General features: G+C 40.0%; 1 protein-coding gene across 1 annotated transcript in view; it reads left to right on the top strand.

The window, feature by feature from the left end:
- LOC126106296 (ATP-binding cassette sub-family B member 10, mitochondrial-like) overlaps positions 1–21,447 on the top strand; it is a 114,630-nt gene that overhangs the window by 11,083 nt on the left and 82,100 nt on the right. Inside the window, exons 3-4 of the mRNA XM_049912515.1 lie at positions 14,505–14,707; positions 18,373–18,483. Of these exons, the coding sequence (XP_049768472.1) occupies positions 14,505–14,707; positions 18,373–18,483 (314 nt within the window). The remainder of the gene's footprint in view (positions 1–14,504; positions 14,708–18,372; positions 18,484–21,447) is intronic.

The raw sequence follows: 21,447 nt of genomic DNA, 5'->3' as shown, positions 1-21,447 counted from the left end.
GGGCGCGTATGACCCCAGTTGTTTTTTGTGCCCTAAAGCAAAACAAAACCAAGCCAAACCAAACCCCTAAATGCAGTTTTTTTTACCCTAAGTGTGACGGCATCTATCAACAGGAAGGTACAATTTGTCATACAGCTATTGGTGTACATGCATGGTTTGAAGAGCACCAGCACTTCCCTGGCCACCCAACTTCCCGGATTTAAACCCAGTCAAGAATCTGCAGGACCACCTAGATCAGACTGAACACAACGGATCCCCTATCGAGAAATGTAGCGCAGTTGGCCGTAGCACTGGTGCGTGGCTCCACATCCCCCCCTGTACCTTCCAGAATGTTACTGACTGTCTTCCTCCTTGCGTCACACCAACCCGCACTGCAAAAGGTGGTTATTCAGCCTTTTGACAGGTTGTCACATTAATGAGGCTGGACAGTGTATATAAGAACAGATAAAAATTGCAGAGGTTGTTAGCCTTGTTTAGACCTAATTGATGTGAACTTAAAACCATGACAGAATTCTGTCCTTGTCTACCCCTATAAATTCCAGACTTTGCTTGTACATCTATGTAATACTCCATGAGCCACCATACGGTGCATGGTGGAGAATATCTTGTACCACTACTAGTCACTCCCATTCCTGTTCCCCTCACAAATGGAGCAAAGGAAAGATGACTGTCTTTGTGGTCATTGCACGAAATGTACATTTGCGGCAATAGTCAACAAATTATGTTGTTGGTGATGGTGACGGTGATGATCTGAGGAATGTAGGGGACGATGCGGGAGACCCGCACCGCCGACTAGGCAAGGTCCTAGCGGATTTGGTTTGCCATTGCCTTCCTCCGACCGTAATCGGGATGAATGATGATAAATGAAGATGACACAACAACACCCAGCCATCTCGAGGCAGGAAAAATCCCTGACCCCATCGGGAATCGAACCCGGGACCCTGTGCATGTGAAGCGAGAATGCTACCGCAAGACCACGAGCTGCAGACAGTCCACAAATACAGGCCCCCATGTTGACTGATCCTGCTGGTAGCTAACCTAGCAGGATATCTACCTCTGCACTGCTTTGATATCTTCCTTTAATCAGACCTGTCAGGGATCCCCAACACTCAAGCGGTACTCAAGAAATGTCTGTACAAGTATTCTGTATGCAGCCTCCTTTGTAGATGAGGAACATTTTTCTACAATTCTCCCAATAAAATGAAGTCAGTCATTCACTTTCCCAACCACTCACGTTACTCGGTTGTTGCGCTATATATTTAATAAATTTGACTGTGTCACGCAGCACACCACTGATACTGTATTCAAACATTATAGGATTGTTTTTTCCATTCATCCACATTAACTTACATTTTTCTACATTTAGAGCAAGCTGCCATTCATAACATCTACTAGAAACAGCTTGCTGCTTACTACTCTGCCCGTCAGATTGTTTATGTATGTAGAGAACAGGAACAGTCTTAACATATTTTCCTGGGGCACTCCTGATGATACCCTTCTCTCTTAGAAACATTCACTGTCCAGGACAGTGTACTGTTTTCTGTTTCTTAAGAAGTCTTCAAGCCGCCACTCACAGTCCATATATCAAACCTTCATTAACAATATGTAGTGTGGCACTGTGTAATGCTTTCTGGAAATCTAGGGATATTGACTCTGCCTGTTGTCCTTCATCGATGGTTCACAGGATATCTTGTGAGAAAAGAACAAGTTGAGTTTCATGTCAGTCATTCTTTCTAAATCTGTGCTGTTTTGTGGACAGATGCTTTTCTGTCTCAAGGAAATTTATTATATTTGAATTTAGAATATGCCCCTCTACTGCTCTTTTCATTCCCAATTCAAACACCCCTGGATGCTGTAACAGATGTCCCAATAGTGTGTCCCTCCTTCTAATAATTTTTTGTGCACTTTTTTCCTTGCATATTATTTTCTCATGTAAGTATAGTATTCTGATAGCACCTTACTTCAGATACTTAAACTATCCCTTTTTTTTCTGGATTTCCAATGCTTCACATTTTTCTACCGTACAATGCTGTGCTGCAGGAATACATCCTCACAGGAACTCCTTCTCAATTCTTCATCAAGATTTATCATCAGTGGAACTCGAAGAAAATATTCTTTACAGGTTTAACAACTTTTGATCTGTTCCTTGCATTGGGTGCTGTTCATAATCTTAATTTTTGATTAGGAGAATGCTTTCTTTTCCTCTAATTCTTTGTCATTCCAAATTTTGATGTCTTCTTTGTAATCACCTTATTTGTGCTTCATTTAATTTGATTTGATTAATGTGTTTAGACGAAAACAACAAGGATCGTAGCCCACTATTGCCTGCACCAAAACTGAATTTACTCTGCAGTTTCACTCCTTATGATTCTAGTAAAGCAAACGTACCCTTAGGAGGTAGTAGGAGAACCTTTAGTAATTCCTTATTATATAAGATTTCTTCAGGCTCTTCCGACCCGAATATTATGTGTATTATGCCCTTCAGTGCTCTGCATTGGAAGACTAGATGTGGTGCGGTGTCATACTCCTTACCAAATAAACAACACCTAGGGGCTTCTTGCTCTATACCCATCATGTGTAGGTGTTTCTTGCTGTTACATGAGTCCTACCAACAGTTTAATCTGTTTTGTTTTGAAGTTTGTGATTACAGAACTTCCCTTGAAATACGGCTTCAGTATCATTAGCTTGCCATGTGTTTGTTTTTGGATTGTAGTCCAATATTCTACATGCTGCTATCTAATCGAGCTATGTGGTTTTGATTTTATCTTCACCTTAGTGGTAGATATGACAGGTTGTGGTCTAATAAATGGAGTCATCATGCCTTCCCCGGCCAGTCTATCAGTTTGTCATTGCCACTGCTTCCTGAGTGACCAGGGGCCATAGCAGGTTTACCACGTGATTTTCCCTTGTCTCCCAAGGATGCCAGGGCATTCTTTGATCTTGTTGAAGGGGCTGATAGAGTGTTCAGAGCTGCTTAGCTGTCTGAATATATGTAGAAGGTACAATCCGTGTAACACCTACATAAATTCTCCTCCTCCACACACACACCCACACACACACACACACACACACACACACACCACACACACACACAGATAGTGGATATTTTCACCTGGAGTACTGTGACCAGCTTCCCTAGAAGGACGGCTTTCTGTAGTCTAGGCTGTACCCGGTATACTTTGGCCCCACTGCCTTCATCTGTTTTCAACCAGCCCAATAAACCAGAGTACATCTCCTGATGGGTGTCAGTTCATTCCTCCACTGCTCCCTTCCTCCAGGTGTTACATTGAAAGTTTCTTCAGATCAGGTGGAAGTTATTGTATGGTCAGCTGTCATTTCTCCAAACATTCCTATACCTACCACACTCACTATAATAGTGTGAGATTATGGATATCCTAAAGGAATCCTGTTGTTTCCAGTTTTTAACCTGTATCCCCCTGCATTCATTGTAATCCAGAGGTACAGTGGATGCTTGTCCTGCGTGGTTTCCATCCCAGCACAATCTGCACCTCGGCAAGCTCCTTAGCAGCCACCTTCTGTTCTATTTTATTCCACCACACTGTAGCCTAATAACTTACCGTAAGACTTATGGTGTATATCCAGTACACACTCCTACATTTAGACCTTAGTTTTTACCATGGGCCCTTCTAGTGCTGATAAGGGTACGTTTTGCCTTTGAACATATATTATTTATATGAGGAGGCCATGCTAGTTTCGCATGCAGGGTTGTTCCTAGATAATTTACTTTCCCCTCTGCTTGTAGAGTTTTCAGTATTTTTACTGGATTTGCTTCCTCATAAATGGTACTAAAACATTTTTCTTAGAAATGACACATACAGCCTCCTTTCTATACTAGTTTTCCACAATCTAGTGCTCACTGTGCCCCATTGTTGTAACAGTACTAACAAATTTGCTGAGTATTACCATAACTAAATCGTCTGAGTATCAGCAATAGATTTAGTCTCAAATATTTAACTCTTCAGTGACTTCATTCACCATTAAATCCCACAGTAGAGGGACAAAACCCCTACTTGTAGATACCGCCTGCTGATGTTGATCGTCATTTTCTCATTCATCATGGTGGCTTCTGCTTTTATTTTACATAGCATGGTCATAATCCACCTGCATTAGGTAGTCTCAGTCCTGTGCTCTTTCGCAGCTCTACCACGGATTTGAAGTCTGTGTTGGTAAAAGCCCCCTCGGTATCCAGAAAGACGCAGAGAGCTATTTCCTGAAAGTGCAGAGCTTTTTCCACCTTCCCAACTTTGTGAAGTGCAGTTTCACATGATTTGCTTGGTTCACTTGCATGTTGGTTTACATGTAGAAGAAGTTACCTTAGCCGTGGTACGATCAATTCTCCCAGGCTTTGGAATGAAAACGACCCTTCTGTCCTCTGAGCATTAGGAATGATTCCTGTTGGTATGCTGACCCTAAGCAGTGTACATGGGAATCTAATTAAATCCTGTCCTCCTTGTTGCAATAGAACTGGAAAGATATGATCTGGGCCTTGTGACATGAATGGTTAAACATTCCCACTGCCCACTGAATTTTTGTTTTGAGATCAGCACATTCTTTGGCAGATTCCCATTTTTTCCCCTTGGATCACCTGTAAATCAATGCCTTTTAGGGACTGACTCCTGGTCTGTGTTATCTGCCAGAGTGCACTAAGGGAAGTGAGTCTTCAGGAGCACATCCAGCATTTCACTCCCTGTTCCTATGTACCCACCATCTGCCTTTCTTAGAGTGCATCCTGGATTAGTTAGTATTCTAGTGAGGATTTTGTGAAGTTTAGCACAAGTAGCTGTACTAGCCACTTCCTCACAGAATACCTTCCAAGAAGAAAACTTCGCTTGTTGATCACAAGGTTGTATTAACAAGAACCTCCTGATATTTTGTGCATTTTCCTTTCTTTCTTGCAAGGTTGAACAGACTTCTTATCTGCTTCTTTTGCACTACTAGATTGTTGTTTCACTAAAATGTATTTCTGTTTGTTCGATTCTTGATGATTTGTAAGTTTTGTAAATATGAGGTCATAATGGCAGATGTCACTGTGTCTGTTATTTCCTCATTGAGTCCCAGTCTGTTTTACTGGGATTCCTATAGTTTATGGTCTTTTTAACACCTGTTTCAATCTCAGACTCAACATATGTGTGGTGAGAGAGGGGTGGGGCCATTTCCATATGCCAATGTTTGACGCAGCTACACATTAAAGTGGTCCTGAAAGTTATATCAATTACTTTTTCCTGTCTTTTGCTCCTGAAGGTAGGCTCCCTACCCCTATTCAAAATTTAATTTCCAGATAATTTTGTAGTAGAAATCAGGGTAGGTGCTCACCTCTGCTGTTGGTGTCACTGCTTTCCCACACTAGGCTGTGAACATTGGCATCACAACCAACTTCATTCAGCTGTGAGCGACTAACTGCCAGTCTCCACTCTTGCTCGGAAGGAAGAGTATTGTTTTCATAAGGAAGGTGAGCCGAGTTCATTACAATTTCCCTCATGCTTCCTTCCTCACATTGTTTCGTCCTGATGGTCAGTAAGTCTATGGAACAGAAGCTTGCCATTGGCATGAATTAAATTCTATTCTTAAAACAAACAAATACTCCGGAGTCCTTTATATTTTTAGAATAAATCAACTTACCTCCAGTTCCTCCAAGGCCTGAAAAGCCTCTTTACATAGATAGGTTTCCTGTATCGGGGCCACTTCTACTTCCTGTCTTCACAGATGACTGCTCAAGTTGGCAGTTGTCCATTTACTATGTTGCAGATTTATGTGTAGTATTTGCAGCCTCCACTATGGTTGCGTTCAATGTAATTGATTATCCAGATGGCAACCTGCAAAAACCGGAAGTACTGTTTTGGTTCCTCCTCTCGCATTGCCGTCAGGAATTTTTTTCCAACTTCCACCACAAGTATTTGGCCATCCGATACATCCCATTGGTCGATTACCCTCATATTTCCTGTTGAGACCTGGCTCTGCACCTTTAGTTTTGTGATCAGAGTCTGGAGGATTACCCTTAAGAAGTTTCGGTACCCAAATTGATAACTTTGCAGTCTTGAAGAGCTCATCAACTGTCTTAACCAGCAGCTTTGCCTCCTCCCATGGAAATATCTTGGACACCACATCCTTAAGCCACTCCACTATTTGTATCCCCTCACAAAGATAAGAGCGCTGTCCTGAACATTGGTCCTGAACTTGTGTTCCTCCTCCGCCCCCCCCCCCCATCCCCCCCCCCCTCCTCCTCCACCCATTCTTCTCAAGGAGAGCAATCTGCTGCAAAGTGATGTTGACCAGTAGACATCCGTGTTGGATGATTGCCATCCTGAAAATGAGACATCAGTACTATAGGTCTGTTTCCACATTTCTTGCTTCAGCTTTTTCTGGACCGTTTATCCAGAGTAGTGGAAGTATCAGACTCCTTCTTTGTTGTCATGTTTTCAGTCTCAGGGGTGGGAGGGGTCTTATTACCCTCTTGCTTCTGAAACAGGCTTTTTGTGGGGGTCTTAGGTTCAAGACTTTTTAGTTGCCCCCGTTTTTGTTTAGGAAGCCATTCATTACAGCAGCACATTCTTTCTGTTCTTTGAGAATTTTCTTCCTCTGAGCCCCAGACAAGGATTTAATCTTGATGTGGTTCAACTTCTCACTAATAGTTTCCACTTCTTGGACTGGTCTTTCTCCCCATCCAATAGCAGAAACAAGCTTCCATATGCTCCAGCTGTGAAGCTTGGGTGTTTTAGGTCTCATCAAGCCCCCCAGTTTTTGTTTTCTTTTCCAGTTCTCGATATTTGTCCCAAAGGAATTGGCGATCTATTCAGTTGACACCACAAAACCCCACGTGGTCCAAGCCTAATGACTCGGGGAGGTCACCTGGTATCTTTGAGGCTCCATTAATGACACACCTGCCCGTGTGCCATGCGCTACTTAGCATGAATCACATCGCACTTTGGGTTGGGTATCTGGGAAATTGGGGAAGGACTGTGGAAGTGGATATGGGAGGGATGGGGTGTTGTGAGGCGATCTTCGTTTGGTTCATCTGTTGAGGCCTGTCTGGCATGGAAGACCCTGCCAGTAGCTGTCCTACTACAGCCTCAGCTTTAGGCACAAACATGCAAACCTCTCTGCTTGCACAGTACATGGTCAAATGGTAGCAGTAAATCATCCTCCCTTTTTCAATCAGGTTTATGTAATAAATCATGAATGCTGACACATTCACTCTGTTTAGACAGAACTTAATGGTTGAACAACGGGAAGAAGTTTACCAAGAACACACAATAGAGAAAAATTTAATTTTTACCATAAAATATTCTAATAACACTGTGTCTCTAATTTTCCAGTAGAATTCATCAGGGACAGTTACAGTCGAAGGTATGAGAAGATGTGAAACAAATACTAACAAAGAGATAGAGGGGCTGGCCAGTACTTACCTCAGCTCAGTACAGCCGATAGATACACAAAAAACAGATCCGAAAATTTACGTTCCTAACTTTCGGAAAGCTTTCCGAAAGTTAGGAACGTAAATTTTCGGTTCTGTTTTTTGTGTATCTATCGGCTGTACTGAGCTGAGGTAAGTACTGGCCAGCCCCTCTATCTCTTTGTTAGTATTTGTTTCACATCTTTATATGAGATTTTCCATTAATCATTTAGATCACCTGTATGAGAAAATGTGGCAGATGCCTGGGATTAAAGTATCTCATACCAGGAAGAGTGAGATGTGTTTAAAGCAAAGGTCTAGCTTTAATCAAGACTTCAGGCTACCAAGCAGTCTTGGAAAAATTCTTCACCTTGTCAAAAAGTAAAACATCCAGAATTTCAAGAAGAAAGCACAGAAAATTTGATGTATTATTAGACATGAAGCAAATAAGCATAGTAAGGCAAACCATGTTTAACTCCTCCGTCACAATAGCTGCAAGACAGGTGATGTTAAATTCAAACCACTGGCCATTAAATTCGACACCAGATTTGATAGATAACTGATAGAGTTCACAAAAATCAAAAGCAGTGACTTTTCTTGCTGTGATGACACATCAACCAACGGACTAGAATATTGTGCTGACTTGGTACAATCCAACCCCACCCCCCTTCCCAGCCTTGAACTGCCTTACTAACCAGTGTGAACCTGTATTTTCTGAGACACTACAGTATATGGTGGTTGTAAAAACAGAGATAAGCAGTTGACCTCTAATTGTAACACCACCTCCTTCCTTCCCACATCCTCAAAATTTTTTGGGGAGAAATTTTTGATAGCATCACATTGCTTGTCTCTCAGCAGCATTTCAACAACAGCTCAGTCTGGGTTCTGTAATGGACGTTCTACAAAATGAGGAAAATATGATCTCACAAATTCAGTTCTGGTACAACAAAACAAGAAAAATTATCCTTTTGCCAATTTTCTGTGACCTTATCAAGGGCTTTGATGTTTGTAAAAAAAAAAATAAAAATAAAAAAAAAATAAAAAAAATAAAAACAATGTTGGGATGTTAAAGGCCTCCCTCCTTGCATGGATAGCATCATATCTCAACAATGAGAAACAGATGTTCATATCAACAAATGATACTAAAGGATTAAAACTGAATTCTAAGTGGGGAAAAATTAAATATGAAGTCCCATTGTTCTTACTCCTGTTATTGAGCCTCTTAATTTACCAAATATATTGGAGGGCTGTTCTAAAACTGTGATATTTATAATGAAACATGTATACTGGTAAAGGACCCAAACAAATCAATACAAGAAACAGCCAGGAGCCATGCTTACCATTGGTTCATACCAAGTAGCTTAACCTGTATGTATCCTCAGAGTCTTTCTCAGTGGCGTGCTTCAGTAAAATCTTCTCAGTTTACTTGCCAAAAAAAAATAAAAAAAAAATCCAGCTTTCGATAACTGTCTCCATCACCATCACCAGGAGCTAAAGTCACTGACTGCTGGGGCTAGCATGGTGCTCTACTTATGCAGATGCAGTGGCAGCGACTGGTACCTTCCAAAGAAGGGTGGAGTGGCTCATGCACGGAAGGCAAATTGGGCATCTCCTAGCAGCTCCGTATCACTGTGGGACCGGGTGACATCAGATAGTGTGAGAGTCTGGAGCCGCATTTGAAACTGCTGCTCCAGCACCCCTACAAGTGTCAAGGATCCATCTTTGCTTTCACTCGAAGTCCAAAGCCCGCCCCCATGCCCTACTAAATGTGTACCCCTGGCCTCTCTTAAAATTGTTCCTGTTTGTTCTAATTTCAGCCACCTCTTTCATAACAGAATCCCATTATGGTGTACAACAGTTCATCCACCTACAGATTTGGAAAACATCTTGGAGGGGACACTACAAACATCACATTGTTAACTCACACTCATTTGTTGAGAACCTCAGAAAAATAAAGTTAGGCCAAAATGATATAATGGTTAGTGTGGGTGTTGTGTCACTTTTTACAAGGTGTCAGTACAAGACATGCTGGATCTTTCGGCCCAACAGTTTCCACCTAAGATTGTCAAGCTGTTCTGTCATGCCTTAACGACTGCATAGTTTCTGTACTACAACCAATATTATGAGATGACAGATGGCGCAGCTATGGAATCCCTGCTGTCTCCAGGCATCATGAACTTTCACATGGAGCACTTTGAGGAACAGAGCTCTGAACTCTGTAAGGTGCATTCCTCTTGTTTCCTGTGACAGGTGTTACACTATCATATTTCTTTGTCAAAGTTGATATGTCAAATATTTATGTAAAAGAAATTTGATGGTGCAATAGGGAACCTTGTCACATCTCACCCGTTTTAAAATAAATATGATCAAATCTTGGGCCTCGCCATAGATTTGATCATAAAAGTTGTTCGTCTTCTGTTCACTGCAATGTGAAATGTAACTGTTTCGAGCAGAGCACTGGCATCACTGCAGCTATTTGATGTCTCTATAGTGTGTTTGTAAACAAGGCTTCAAAGTTGGTTTGTTTCTTTGACACTTTTTTCTTTTTTTAATAAACGTGCTTTGACTAGGGTGGGTGGTGAGCAAGGGACACAGTGCAAGCTATTAATTGTGTGTTGATGGGCAGGTGGAATATGCTGCAGGCGACTTCGTGTTCACAATCACAGCTACAGCCATCCACCTCTACATCTGGAAACATCCAGACAGCTTTTCAGCAAGCTAGAATAGAAGATGTGGCCACACTCTAAAATAAAAAATTCTTTCATAGCTTTCCATTCTATTTTGTCAATTTTTGAACTCTAGATGCCACAAGTTAGAAAGCTCTTCATCTGTTTCATACTTTTTATTTATTTTGTGGTTGCTGGAACACTAATTCCATTAATTAAATTATCCAAAATTAAAAATAGTTCTTATTGCCCATATAGTGGACTTAACATTCATTTATGTTCAGTGCTTCATAAATTGCTTCACATGTTTCTGGATTTATTTTGGTTAATTTGCAGTGTGGTATTCGGGTGCTGTGTTGTAAACTAGAGTAGCTCTCTCATGTATCAAGAAATCGCAGTGTCACAGTTTGCCTGTCTTTTGCACGTATAGCATGTCTCAAGACAGTATTCTGTTTTGTAATATGAGAAGCCACTTTACTGAGCAAATACTGAAATACACTCCCATCCATTTCTAAATAATTTTTATATTAAGACTTGACTTCCTCCACTTTCAGCTCTCAGAACAAATTTTGCTGAATGCTTTTATTATCTTGACGTAGTGCATGTTGCTTCATGCAAGTATGTTTCCTTTTTTCCACTGCTTTCTTCCAAATACACACACAATGCAATTGTGGTACTAGCAACTGCTGCGCATAACAACAAGTTGTCGCCTGCCATCTTGAAATTTGACGAAAAGTATGGCGACAGTGTAATACCCCTTTTTAGCACCACGTCAAAGATCTGTGTTGAAGAAATATGACAAATATTTGATCAGTTTCTTTGTCAAAGAAATATGATAGTGTAATACCACCCTATGGTACGTTGATGACACATTCTTGATATGGCCTCATGGTGAAAACGTATGGCAGCAGATCATCAATTACATGAACAGTGTCTGTCCCAGAATTAAATTCACTGTCCGGTTCGAGAGGGATGGGAAGCTTCCATTCTTTAACGATTTAGCTGAGCAGAAATTGGTCGCCCAATGTATAGGAAATCTACGCAGGCTGACCTGTAGTTGAATGTCAATAGTTTTCGTCGCCCTGCACACAAGAAAGCAGTCCTGAGTAGTACACAGGGCAGAGAGAACTTTTGATGATGACCATCTAGAGTCTGAATTTTTAGCATCTGAAGTGCAAGGGAGAAATAGCAAAAACTTTCAGGTGTCACCAGTGAAAGATGCCTAATGAATCATCAGAAGAGGCCAAGCCAGTTGCTCTCCTTCCATACTGTGGAGTAATGACTAATAACATAGGACCTTTCGGCCCACCTCCAAGATACGAGATATGTTACGCTCGGTTAAAGACAACATTATTCTTAGAGTTACTGATATGTATGGTGTCCTTTGTGAATGTTGTAGCTTTTACATAGGTCAAGCTATTCACAACTGTTGCTGAGCATTGTGTGAAGTATTAGACAAAGGGAACTTGAGAAGTCAGGAGTGGCTGAATGTTGCCTAAAAAATGAGTGTAAAATACAATTTGAAAATATGAGAGTTTTTTCTCAAATATCATCATATTGGGGTTCTGTTATAAAAGAAGTGGCAGAAACTAGAATAAACTGCAACCATTTTAACACGGACCAGAGGTGCACACTTAGTAGGGTGTGGGATGGGTTTTGGACATTGAGCAAAAGCCAAGACAGAAGCTGGAGGCTTGTAGGGAAATGGGAGTGGCAGTTTCAAAGACTTGTATTGCCAAATTCTAAATACATAAAACTGGCTTACAGATGTTAGAAATAGAGACTGATAGCGTTCAGTAGATGAAGCTGCATGTGTGAAATTCCAAGGAATCCATGTGGATAAGAAATGGATTTGGCACTGGCATGTGGATTAATTAATTGAAACACTCACTTCTGTCACATTTCACTTAGAAATCTCTCCCACTGTGTTGATCACAACATATTTTTACTCGACAGTGTCTTAGTGCATAATATCCTTGGACAATGTCTCATGAAAAGACTTTAAGAATGTTACACAAAGTTGATAAATGATTGTTCTGCAGGACCCACTGCTGGAACATAGTGTATCTTATACTCACGTGCCGTAATGTTTACTCCTTAATGGTATCTGTAGTTAATAATAACAGGGAATTTAGTATGAATTGTGAAATCCACACCCACAATACTATTAAAAATTATTTCCATGTAGAATACGTATGCCTGTCTACAGTTCAAAAAGATATTTGTGGTGCAAAAGTCTGACAGGTTGCCAGCAGATATCATGCAAGAAATTGGAAATCTCTAAATATTCAAAACTAAAATAAAATAAGTATCTCATCAGCCACTCATTTCCTAATTTGTTGGAATATTAGGACTCAGGGATGTAAATGCTGGTTAATCGTAACGTTCACATCCAATAAACTTTTTGCACTCCCCTTCTCTGTATACATTCACTACTGCCATTAATTGTATTTTGTATGAGTCCCACACACTGCAACAGTATTGTAAGATGGGACACACAATTGATTTGTAAGCAATCAGTCACTGGGTGAAGGGCTGCAGTGGTTAGCACACACAACTCACATTTGGGGGGACAACGGCTCCAATCACCATCCAGATTTAGGTTTTCCTTGATTTCCTTAAATCGCCCCAAGCAAATTCTGGGATGGTTTCTTTGAAAGGGCACTGCCAGTTTCCTTTCCTGTCCTTCGCAAAACTGCGCTTGTGCTCTGTCTCTGACAGCATCGTCATTGATGGGACATTAAATCCTCTCCTTTGTAGACTGACAGCATTTTTACAGTATCCTGTCAATGAACCAGAATCTTTTACCTGCTTCACCTACAACATAGCCTTTGTAATCTCTCCATTTCATATCCTTACAGATTGCTACATGCACATTGTGTATGATGTATGTATATGAGCTAACTAATTCCACCTGTGATTCATTGATGATGTAGTCACAGGATACTACATTTTTTCTTGTTACGAAGTAATGGACATTAGTGTGGACAATTTTTCATGTAGTACTTTGTTACGACTGACTGCATCATCTCCAAAACGTCTGAGGCTAAGATTGATACTGTCTGTTAGGTCATTAGTATACAAGATCAACACTTCTTTGGGACATGCCTGAAGTTACTTCTACTTGTGTTGATGAACCCCATCCGTGCTAACATACTGATTTGATCTATTTATTCACCCAAGGATCATCTCTCAATGATATAGGATTGTTATCATAATACAGTGAAAATAAATAGCCCAAAATATACATACACACAGATTATATAAGTGTGCTTTTATGGGGGTAGGACAGGCAGTTGGCCATGGCCTTGCTGAGGGAACCACTCTGGCATTTGCATGAAGTACTTTAGGAAAACCATGGCAAACCTAAATTCAGTGGTCAGACAGAGCAAACTCCATCCTCCAGAATATGAGGTCAGGGTCTTAACGACTGCACTGCCATATTGGGTAAGTTCCTATTTGTATAATGCTCTTTGATTTAGAAACAGTTTGTACCAGATAAATTATGTCATAAAAAAAGGAAGTAGTTTCACACTGCATCACTAATGCACGCCCCCCCCCACACACACACACACACACACGCACACACACACACACAAAGGGCAACCAATGGTGACTCCTGGACCATGAACAGACTCTTATGCTCCTTGCACTGCCTCCAATCTGTCTGGAAAACTGACTCCCATCTTGTAAACGTGCAATTATGTCTCATGAACATCTTCACGTTTCCTCAGTTCACCTGAAAAACTGGACAGCATGCTCCCATGATGAGTGAGACATTGAGCTCAGGAGAATGACTAAGCATTACTATCATGTGCTTTATATCTTGGTACAAGATTTTCTTCTGAAAGCATTACATTGTGATGACATATTGCAGAATGACAGGACGTTGTAATTGTTCCCTTCCATTACTAACCATTGCTTGAGTCCTCTAAGGCCCATGCACTGTTTATGAACAATATTTTAGTTGCCTTTCTAAAGATATATATTTTAGTATTCTTTTTTGTCTCCTTGCACAATTTCATTCTCTGATAGAAAGTGCTGTTTTCAGTTTTCTCTCCCCCCCCCCTTGACAAATGTAAATTCTTCATATCTTGAATGCTACAGACCAGTCACAAATATTGTTTGGTTCTCCATATAACTGTGTTTTTTTTTTAATAAATGTTGGAGTGGTACCAAGTTAAATGCTTTTTCACAAGTTCAGAAATGATACCCGTACCTAATTACCTCAATCCGTGACTTGTAGGAGGTCTTGTGGTAAAAGTGTAAGTTAGGTTTCACACTATTGATGTTTTCAGAATCCTTCTCAGTTTGCGCAGAGGAGGTCATTCTGTTAGAGATTCATTGCAAGTGAAAAATCCTTTGAGGCTTTTGAAAGTGCTGGCACCATAAAATAATGTATATTTTTTGAAATTTCTGTTTCTCAGGGTACCGCATAACGCAAGCTCTGCGGCAACGGGTGTTTGGCTCGATAGTGAAACAGGAAGTTGCCTTCTTCGACCGTAACAAGACAGGGGAGCTGATCAACCGGCTCTCATCTGACACATCTGTTGTAAGCCAGGCAGTCACTTCCAATGTGTCAGATGGACTGCGCTCCACAGCTATGGCTACTGCAGGTGTTTCTATGATGGTATAAACTGCTTTAAATTATCTGTTGTATGTCTTTCTAGCATATTTTTATTTATTTATTCGTTCAGTCATTCATTCACTTAAATGTCATGCTCTGTTAACCCCATCATGAATGAGAGCCTTAGAGGTGTCCCTCTAATTTTGAGCAGACATGGACAGATTCAGGTGCTGTTATAATTTGGTCTGTCCTTATAATCCTGAAATTTATAAATTTATCATCCCTCTGTACGGTGTCTCTTCTTTTCATTGACTTCATTTTCTACAAGCAGTTGGTCTTGTGCTGGAAACTGGGCAGAACTCCTCTTTCTTCTGAATACAAAACGAAATGATAGAATGAACTTCTATTTTTATCTGCGTATATTCATCCAACATTTACAGCCTGGAAAAACCTCATACAGTCTATGTCTGCCATACAACTTTTGACATTACATGCACTGTGTACATCCGTTTTGACATATCATAGCAAACTAACTAACTTCTTCTTTTCATCTCATGACGTAAGTGTTGAGTATCACAAATGTCCTTACTCCCTGATGCCTGGTGTAACTCCAAGGCAGGGTCAGCTGCAAGGAGAAACCACCACACCAGCAAGTGCTGAAATGTGTGGATCTGCTGCCCGCATTGTCCTGTCTGATAGAGACACTGCGCCAATTTACACTTGATAACATGCACAGATAGAAATGAATTCCCACACCCAGTATGTGTGTTCCATCGAACAGACTATTAGAAAATATTTTCTAGATTGACGATCCTCATTCATCTCCACTAACAACATGGTGCATCCTATCACTTAGGTGAAGTGATAGGGTACACCAAATGTCTCTCACCATAGACAGAAGATGTGTCAATTGTAGAATCTCACTAATTAAACAATGCTAATACGGGCTAAACTCTTTCTGTGGAATTATCAACTAAAAACAACAATTTCGCCACATATTCTGTCTTTTAACTTTGAAAAGAAGACAAATTGAAACTACTAATATATAGCATTTGTGTTAAGCACTATTTCATTTATTTATGTGTAAAAAAACTCTCCATAATATATCAGACTTAAAATTATTTCACTCACAATTATCTAATTGTCCTGATGTATCTTCCATGTCGGCAGGAAAAAGGGAAGTTCAGAGTGTAAGTAATAGTTGCATGCTCTAGACACAACTACTTTTATATTGTTTCAATTACTCTGTAGACATACCTGACTCACTGAAGTAGTGTAAGGGCCCATTCTTGGCACAAACCACCTCAGAAATTAATCTGTTCATGAATCAGTTTGTCTACCAGTCTTATATTTAAGTAAGAAGACCATTCTCCATTTAACTTTACTTATCAATATTTAATGGATGGGCAAATAACTCAGGTAATGGTAATTTATGGATTCTACATCTTACTTGATCTTTTCTTCAAGTAAAGTAGGTAAATATGGAATTCTTTATTTGCATTAAAAAACTTCCTCTAGAAAATATGTATCAATCCAACCAATTTGACCAATTATTAACTAAAAGTATAAACTTTCCCCAAATAAACTTTTTATAAATCTGTTCATTATTATAGAATAGGTAGACTCATTTATCAGGCCCTCATTAGGCATCACCAAACGTGGATTACCGCACGTATTTCTATGCCATCTACTGTCTTCTTCATATTATTAATATAAAACCAACAGAGTCACAAACTTTTAACCCTAGCAACCTTTCATTGCTCTACATATCATGTTATCTGCCTATCACATCCTGTGTTATTAATAATTCGCTTCTGTCAGTGAACTGTAAAACTCAGATCCCCTTGTGTCGCAACTTTGGAGTAAGTCATAACATATTGATCTGTAGGCATTGACCATACACTGTCTCCCACAGAAGGTTTGTATCTGTACTATCATACATAATCTCACATTGATAGTGTCCTAATATATATTATTTCACTCCTCCTTTTGGTGACGTCACGATCTTTTTGGTATCCTAACCTTAACAGTTACACCAAATTACATATATGGGTACACATTCCTGCTCAGTGCTCTATCTCCACTACTTCCTCACTTCTTTCAAAGTGACTCACTCTTATTGTCTTCAGAATCTGTCCCGGTGTGCCATTCCTCTGTGCCTAACTCCATGTGGCTAATAAATTTTTAGTCATTATATGTGCCGCACACTGGAGGGTTCTGTACACTACCCGTGTATGGTGAATGTTTTCTTGCTGCTTGATTCATACATAGGGGTTCCACTGGTTTCTTGGTCTTGGTAACAGATAATAATAAATTACGCAACTGTTAGTAAATGTACTACTCTGTCGATTTTTTTTAAAAAAAGTTAATGATTCAGTTAAGATGCTGAAATGCTCTCCATTTGACACAATATTTATGCTCGTCATTTGTTGAGTATGCCTGTGAGAGCAACAATTACTTTTTTTGCATGTGTGTATCCAATGTTAAGGTGTTCATAATTTCTGCAGATTAACTTGTCATAAGGTAGTCAAAGAATGCATAAAATTTGACAAACCGGATAGAATAAAGAAAATGAAAATGTTACATATAAAACAAAGTGCCTAAGAAATGTAACAGTTAACTCGGGAGTTTGGTGGTCATCAATGTGTCTGGCCTACAAGTAGGCCTGACCCTCCTAAAATCTTCTCTAGGTATGTGGGGCTAAAGTTTCATTATTGTGTCCTGGAGACTGGCCCCTGCTCCTGCACATTGTTTTCCAACTGTTGATTAGAAAATGACCGATGTGCCTTAACATATTTGCCTTGATTATTCATATGAGAGGATGTAAAAGTGAGAGACTGATTACTCCACTGATTATGTCAGCATTATTAATTCAGCTGCTTAACATCACAAAATCCACTCTTGTTCTTTCGTTGAAATCTTGAAGGGTGATGGTTTCCGTCTTGATTTTCTGATGTACGGTTCTCACTCTGTGAGCAATCTACTCTTCCTTTGCTAAGTGCATCTAATCCTTCTACAAAGGTTAAAAATCATTTACAGTCACCCAGCCCCTATATCATGTATCTTTTCCTATGTGGTAAGATACCCTTCTCACCAGCACCTCGATCAAATGACTCTCCTCGATGGATTTGTCTAAATATTTTTACCTGGTCAGATGTGCCACCATGTGTTTTTTATAACTACCCTAACTATTGTTACAGTGCTTTGCATCCAATAATTCCAACGTTAACTACTTCTCAGTATTGGATGACCAGTACTTTCTCCTAAATTGTGCTTGAAAGTCATCCCAGGAGGAAATTCCTCTGATGGTCTGTTCCCCATTCAGCAGCATCCCCTTCTAATTAGTCTAGAGCAAAATCAGTTCTTTCAGTGTTGTTCCAGCGTTTTGGTGACAGTTTTGAAAACGCTTTTGAGAAGTGTATGGGATAAACATCACCATCAGGCTGAGACTTGGGGAAACTGTGTGGACAGGTTGGTACCTCCCCCCTATATTTAATTCCTTGATCAACTCTGTTGAGAGCTCACTGTTTCCAGTAAATTTCCACATAGCCAACTTGTCCTTGGTTTTATTGAGTTCCTCCCAAAGCTTTCATAAATGCTCATTGGTTCTTTCTAGAACAACTGTGTATTGCAGTATATTGGTGGCTTATTCTTGAAATAGTTGTTTTTTTGCATTTTCATATAGAAATAATTATAATGTTTTTTTTTATTTTTATTTATTTCCACAGTTCTACATGTCACCCCAGCTGGCACTTGTTGGCCTTGCAATTGTACCCCCTCTGGCTGGTGTTGCCATTGTTTATGGGAGATTTGTGAGGCAGATCACCAAGGCAGTGCAGGTGAGTACATGTATCTCAAGAGTATTGACTCCAAGCTGAAGCTTCAGTTTGTGCTGCTGTTGTGGAGGAATTCTCTTGTAGGTGCTATTACACTAAAGCTATTAAGTCATAGCAGGCTATCAGATAGTTGCAGCTTGTTGCTTGTTCATAAAGTTCAACTCGTCACTTGTGACAGGATGGCATGTCGCACAAAGCAAGATAATTTGGACGTATCAGATACATAAAAGATTTATGCATATATAGTAAGTTTGCTTGTGACAGTTATCAAAAAGAAAACATAGTCACTTGAAAAAAGACGCAACAGTTACTTCGATCTGTGTTGAAACTTCACACACTGGGTTCAATGTGTGGTAGAAGTCTACTGCTAGGAAAAACAATCCATGTGTTATGAGCTATCTATATCTGTCCATGACTGATAATGTTGATGGTACAATAATTTCTTCAGGTGTAGGAAAACACATAAATTGGTGGGGGCAAGATGACAAATGTCTGATAAATGTTCAAATGTTGCCTGGGACAACTCTTAGAGAAAAAGTGTTGTGTGCTGAACAATATGTGGGAGAGCTTTTACATCTACATCTACACTCTGCAGAGGGTGCATCACATTGTACCAGTTATTAGGATTTCTTCCCGTGCCATTCATGTATGGAGTGCAGAAAGAACAATTGTTTGTTTCTGTGTATCCTGTAATTATTGTTATCTTATCCTCACGATCCCTTTGTGAGTAATACGTAGGTGAATGTAGTATATTCTTAGAGTCCTCCTTTAAAGCTAGTCCTTGAAACTTTGTTAGTAGACATTCTCGAGATAGGAAATGTCTATTTTCAACAGCTTTGTCGTAGATCCCCAGAAGACATGCTCTGTACATCCTGCATCCCTTGTTCTGGATGGTTTGTGGCACTCCTCTTGCATGAAAGTCAAGAATCAAAGCAAACAGGTGGGTGCAATTTTTCTGCCTTACAAAAAGCTTTTACTTGGTGCCACACTGACATGTATTAATTAAAGTGTGATCGTATGGGTGTATCAAATGGAATTTGGAACTATATTTAGGATTTCTTATTAGGGAGGATGCAGCATGGTTTCTTGGACATAATACCCAAGTATCGGTGGAACCAGGGTCTTGTAAACAAGGTCCATTGTGTGTAACTATACTTCCTGAGCATTCTTTCAATGAATCTCAATCTTGCGTCTGCCTTTTCTAAGATTGGTTTTGTGTGTTCATTCTACTTAAAAGTGCTCTGTGTGCATACTCACAAGAAACCACTTGAATGCGAGAGCACAAAAGGCCAGTGATGTTTATGGAATTAGAAGTCTCACGTATTGTCTACCGAGCAACCACAATATTGCCTCCTAATGGCAACAGGGGTGGGACTGGAGGTATCCAATAGCGTGCATAACATGAGCCTATGTAACATAGTTGAGCATGGTGTGCATAACATGAGCCTATGTAACATAGCTGAACTGATTAATCAGTAACCCACAACAGTGCTGCAGTGCTAGTAGTGTTGATACAAAGCAGAGCAATGGCAAAGATAAACAAAGCAAACATGGCATTATATCTACAACAGCTGCTGCTAAAGTTGACATTTTGTCTGAAAGGAATCCAAGAAATATTGCAGAGTGAAAAAGAAGTGGCAGATGAAATATCAGCATTTTTGTAAGATAAGTTAGTGGAATGTGTTGTCCTATACTCTCGACTTTGTGGACAATGTACTTCAGCAATACAGTGATGATGGTACATACTTAGCAAGTGAAAGTGATATTGAAACAGGTGTCAAGCCATGTAGTTAATCATTTTTGTCAGACAGGGAGCCACAGGTCCTGTCTCCAGTGAAATGTCGTGAAGGACAATCATTGTCCAAGGAGCGGGTACTAAACATAATTACATATGCGGAAGATCATCCACAGCATAGTAAAAAAAAGCAATTATGAACACATTTCGAGTAATTGCACAGCAGTATGACCGTATAGTATATTTAAGGGGAGAAAGTGCATTTGGTACAAAAACTGGTGTTCGCACGTTTCAAGAATGCTTGATACAATTTACCGAATGTGCACGATAGTGGCCTACTACATTACACACATCAAAGTGTGCTGGATGATTGTTTCTCATGTTTATGATCTTTCAAGGGCAGTAGCGAATATTTACATCAAAGCAAGCAAGAGCAGGAAAATGGGTGTAAGAGAACCACAGTTACAGTATGAGCACCCCTTTGGGCAGTAGCTGTTCAAAATAACTTGCTTTTGATTGATCCCTGGTCTGCATAGAAAAATCATACTCCTTTAGAGCAAACTACCTCTCCTAAAAAGGGTGTAACATTGCAATTCATACCACCTGGGACCACTGGAAAAATTAAGCCTCTGGATGAGATAAGGCTCCATGACATTCTCATCAAAGGGATGAGAGCTGCCAGCTAAGTTCAGTGGGAACCCTGTACTAGCAGCTATACACCGAGTCCACACCCTGGACAAGATTAAGTGTACAGAGAGTTGAGCAGCAGTCCACTGCCCACTTCTGGTCAACGAAGCCTGCAAAGGGGAAGAGGTGAAGAGACACAGCACTTCTCAGGAATATACTGGGTGGCTATAAATAAAATGCAGCTTCTCCTAGAGGACCAGTTTGGGCTGTAAATATCGTATGGCAGCAAAGTTTGATAGGTATTCTGATGTGATTTACACTGAAAAAAAAAAATAGTTCCAGGTGCAAATCTGTCGTTGTGAATGCATGAAGGATGTAATGAAATGTTTGCATATGTGATGGATTAGAAACAGGATGTGGGCAGAAAAGGTCAAACAAGTCAGAAAGACATGATGATGATTTTATTATTTACCAGTGTTTACACAATTTGTTCAGTATGTTCACTGGAGGCAACAATGAGATTCTGTGTCTGTAAAACAATGTGATTGACAGTTCTCCCTGAATGCCCTGTGGATGTATTATTTTCAAAGAAGAACAGATCAAGA

Source organism: Schistocerca cancellata, chromosome 10 (genome assembly GCF_023864275.1).
Source record: "Schistocerca cancellata isolate TAMUIC-IGC-003103 chromosome 10, iqSchCanc2.1, whole genome shotgun sequence".
Lineage (NCBI taxonomy): Eukaryota > Metazoa > Arthropoda > Insecta > Orthoptera > Acrididae > Schistocerca > Schistocerca cancellata.
This window is presented reverse-complemented; position numbering and strand designations above follow the sequence as displayed.